Source organism: Episyrphus balteatus, chromosome 3, assembly GCF_945859705.1.
Source record: "Episyrphus balteatus chromosome 3, idEpiBalt1.1, whole genome shotgun sequence".
Lineage (NCBI taxonomy): Eukaryota > Metazoa > Arthropoda > Insecta > Diptera > Syrphidae > Episyrphus > Episyrphus balteatus.
Genome location: NC_079136.1, coordinates 55086540 through 55089422, shown reverse-complemented (window position 1 = coordinate 55089422; position 2883 = coordinate 55086540). Strand labels below are relative to the sequence as shown.

The window sequence follows — 2883 nt, the reverse complement described above, 5'->3', positions numbered from 1 at the left end:
AAGCAGTTTATTTTTTTGGGGCCCCTGGGGTAAACTTTTTTTAAAATCAATATACATATATTGTGTGGCTACCAATGCATTATACATTACACTGAATGACATAATTTGTCTCCCTGGTTACTTCGTAACTCAATTTATGCTAACAGTTTTCTTCTCTGCATTGTCTCCAGTGGGGGCTCTGGGGTCGGTCGTGGGCCCCGGGGCAACGCCCCGCTTGCCCTAAGGGAGTGTACGCCCCTGATTGAAGGTTATTGAATGGAAACCGCTGGAGTTATAGCTATTTGGCTAGGGCGATTAAGTTTCTTAAGTTTTTTTTTGTAACTAGATCCATGAACCGAATTCGATCATAAAATTAGGCGTTCCTTACTTCTTCGTTAGATTTTTTCAAAAATAATTTTCTCAAATCATCTAGTTGTGAATTATGATGACTTCTCCAAAAATATTCAATCAAATTCCAATTTAAAATCAAGAAACAAATATCAGATAATAAAATTTTAAACAAGAAATAAAAAGATTAAAAGTGAAAAAATCGTCAACACAGCAAACATTTAAGACCTACCATCTTGGCGTACTAGGCTTAAACGTTGATATCAGGTCTTGTGGAAAACAACGCCTAATAAATAAAATTCGCAGTTTCTTTTCTTAAGTTAAAAATTACTCTGTTAGACTTATCTGTTATTGTACTGGTAGTTGTTTACATCTTTGTCGTTATCAAAAACGTATCTTGCACTTATATTTGTACCTACTCTTAGGTTACTTCCTACTGTGTACTTTTGTATAGTAAAGAAACTTTATTAAAAATATTGAAAATAATATCAGAACCAGCATCAGCACCGACAAGCTTGTATATGACTCATGCTCAATAGATTTAACTACCTGCAATTGTAGATTTTGGAAGATGAGTAGCAAAAATATATTTTTGTGAGCGTTTTGATATGACCTACAGTGGAATAGAGTTAGACAAATTCGGTGACGAATTCAGTTCGAAAACTTTATTAAAAATTATTTTGCAAATCATTAGATTGTTAGTAATTTATAACTAAGATTTACATATACATATAACAATTGTTCACTAAAATCTGACCTTATAGAACTGAGAAATGCTGGACAAAACTTAAATGATCCAAACTTTTTCTAAGCTTAGGACTATTTATAAAAAAAAAACAACGTAATATCAAAGAATATTTCTTTTGTATACCGATTTTTTAAGTAAAACATCCCACTGTGTGGCGCCATAAATGATTTTTTCTGGTATCAAAATGTTCTTCCTGTGCGGAAAAGAAAGATCAGTACTCTTAAAACAATTCTTAGAAAAGGGATTTGGTTAGAAAAAGTGAAGGTGAGCAATCTTGCCAGGTATTTGAGAAAAAAAAAAATAAAAGTTCAACTTCAATATAATTATTTTTTAAAACTTATTTTATTTACAATATCAACAAAAATAATATTTTACTAAAGTTTTACAATTCTAACAATCGGTGAGCTGTTAAGTCAATATCAGATGGTAGTGCGGAAAAACTCGAAGCCCAGCTTTCGTCACTTGCTGAATTTGGTGAAAGATCGCAGCTATTGTTGTTATCGTACGCCTGCGCAGGTTCATAAGTCAAATCACTGCCCATTGCAAAGTCTAAGAAATTTGGAATAAATTGATCGAAGACATTGTTCAATCTATCGCTTGAAGGAAAATCGTTAGAGGTTGGGGTGGCATAATTCTGGGAGACAAAGTTATTTCCAGCATTTATATGGTTGCTTTGATGCTGATGGGATACAGGTGCTGATGGATAGTTGCTATGCATTTGATAAGGATTAATGTATCGTGGAACTTCCATGTTATCATTTACGTTGACTGTTTGATAGTTGGTAGTCTGCATAGGTTGTTGTTGATGTTGTGCCTGGTGTTGAACTTGTACTGGGGTTACAACTTGATGAGTTGAAAGTTCACGCTGTGGACTGTACTGCAAAAGTCTTTGTACAATTCCATCATGACTCTTATCATCACTCTGAGCTTCGATCTTAATATTTGGACTTCCAAAGTTCTGATGCTGTGGTGAAACTGGTGCTGAATTTCCACGACTTGATCCAGAATCCGAACTTGGTCGGAACTTGATGTAATCGGTGATGCCTCGAGCAGCATCTTTCTTGCTCTTCATGCGACGATTTTGGAACCAAATTTTCACTTGTCTTTCGGAGAGTTCAAGACGTTGAGAAATCTCGATTCTTCGTGGACGACACAGGTACTTGTTGGTATGGAATTCCCTCTCGAGCTGAATCAATTGATTGCTGCTGAATGCAGTTCTTGCTCGCTTGCACTTTTCCTTAGTCGGTGAGGGTGACTCGGATTTCTTCACAATCACAGTTGTTGGTTCAAAATTGCAATTCATCTAAAAATATCAAAAATAAAATGGAAATTTAGTACAAAATTCAATAAATTTTTAAGGTAAGTGTGTTTTTGCTTTAAATTTTGAGATGTAAACTTACCATTTCGAAATGAGCCGAGTATGGTGGTGGTGATGATCTTGGGTAGTTTAAAAATTCTTGCTTGAATGACATCATGGTAATATAGTTTAGTATTTTTTGAAAAAATTGAAATTATTTTTGAAAATATGAAACTGTAAAATGATTCTTTTCTATATGAAATGAGCTGTTATCCTTAGAAAGATAGTCGGAGGACTGTGATTCGAAAAGATATTGCGAAAGTATTTATACTCGTTTTTGAAAGTGTGTTTTTACCTTCTTCAGAATGGATTTTTCATACCTTTGAACAGGTAGATTTTTCATTGAACAGGTTCCTAATGATTATTGAAAACAACAAGTGTACGGAGCTGAGCTGCCATTGGTCAATGCGATTTGTCTGTATCTAGCACCTTGAACGAAGTGTTTTGTTTG

The 2883-nt window shown here is 34.4% G+C and overlaps 1 protein-coding gene across 1 annotated transcript; it reads right to left on the bottom strand.

Moving 5' to 3' along the window:
* Positions 1–1401: 1401 nt before the first annotated feature.
* On the bottom strand, positions 1402–2555 carry LOC129914829 (protein zerknuellt 2-like). The gene is made up of 2 exons (XM_055994247.1): positions 2476–2555; positions 1402–2378 (listed from the first exon to the last, which is right to left on the bottom strand). Exons 1-2 carry the CDS (start codon positions 2548–2550, stop codon positions 1458–1460), a joined length of 996 nt encoding a protein of 331 aa, XP_055850222.1. The 5' UTR covers positions 2551–2555; the 3' UTR covers positions 1402–1457.
* Between the last annotated feature and the right edge of the window lie 328 nt (positions 2556–2883).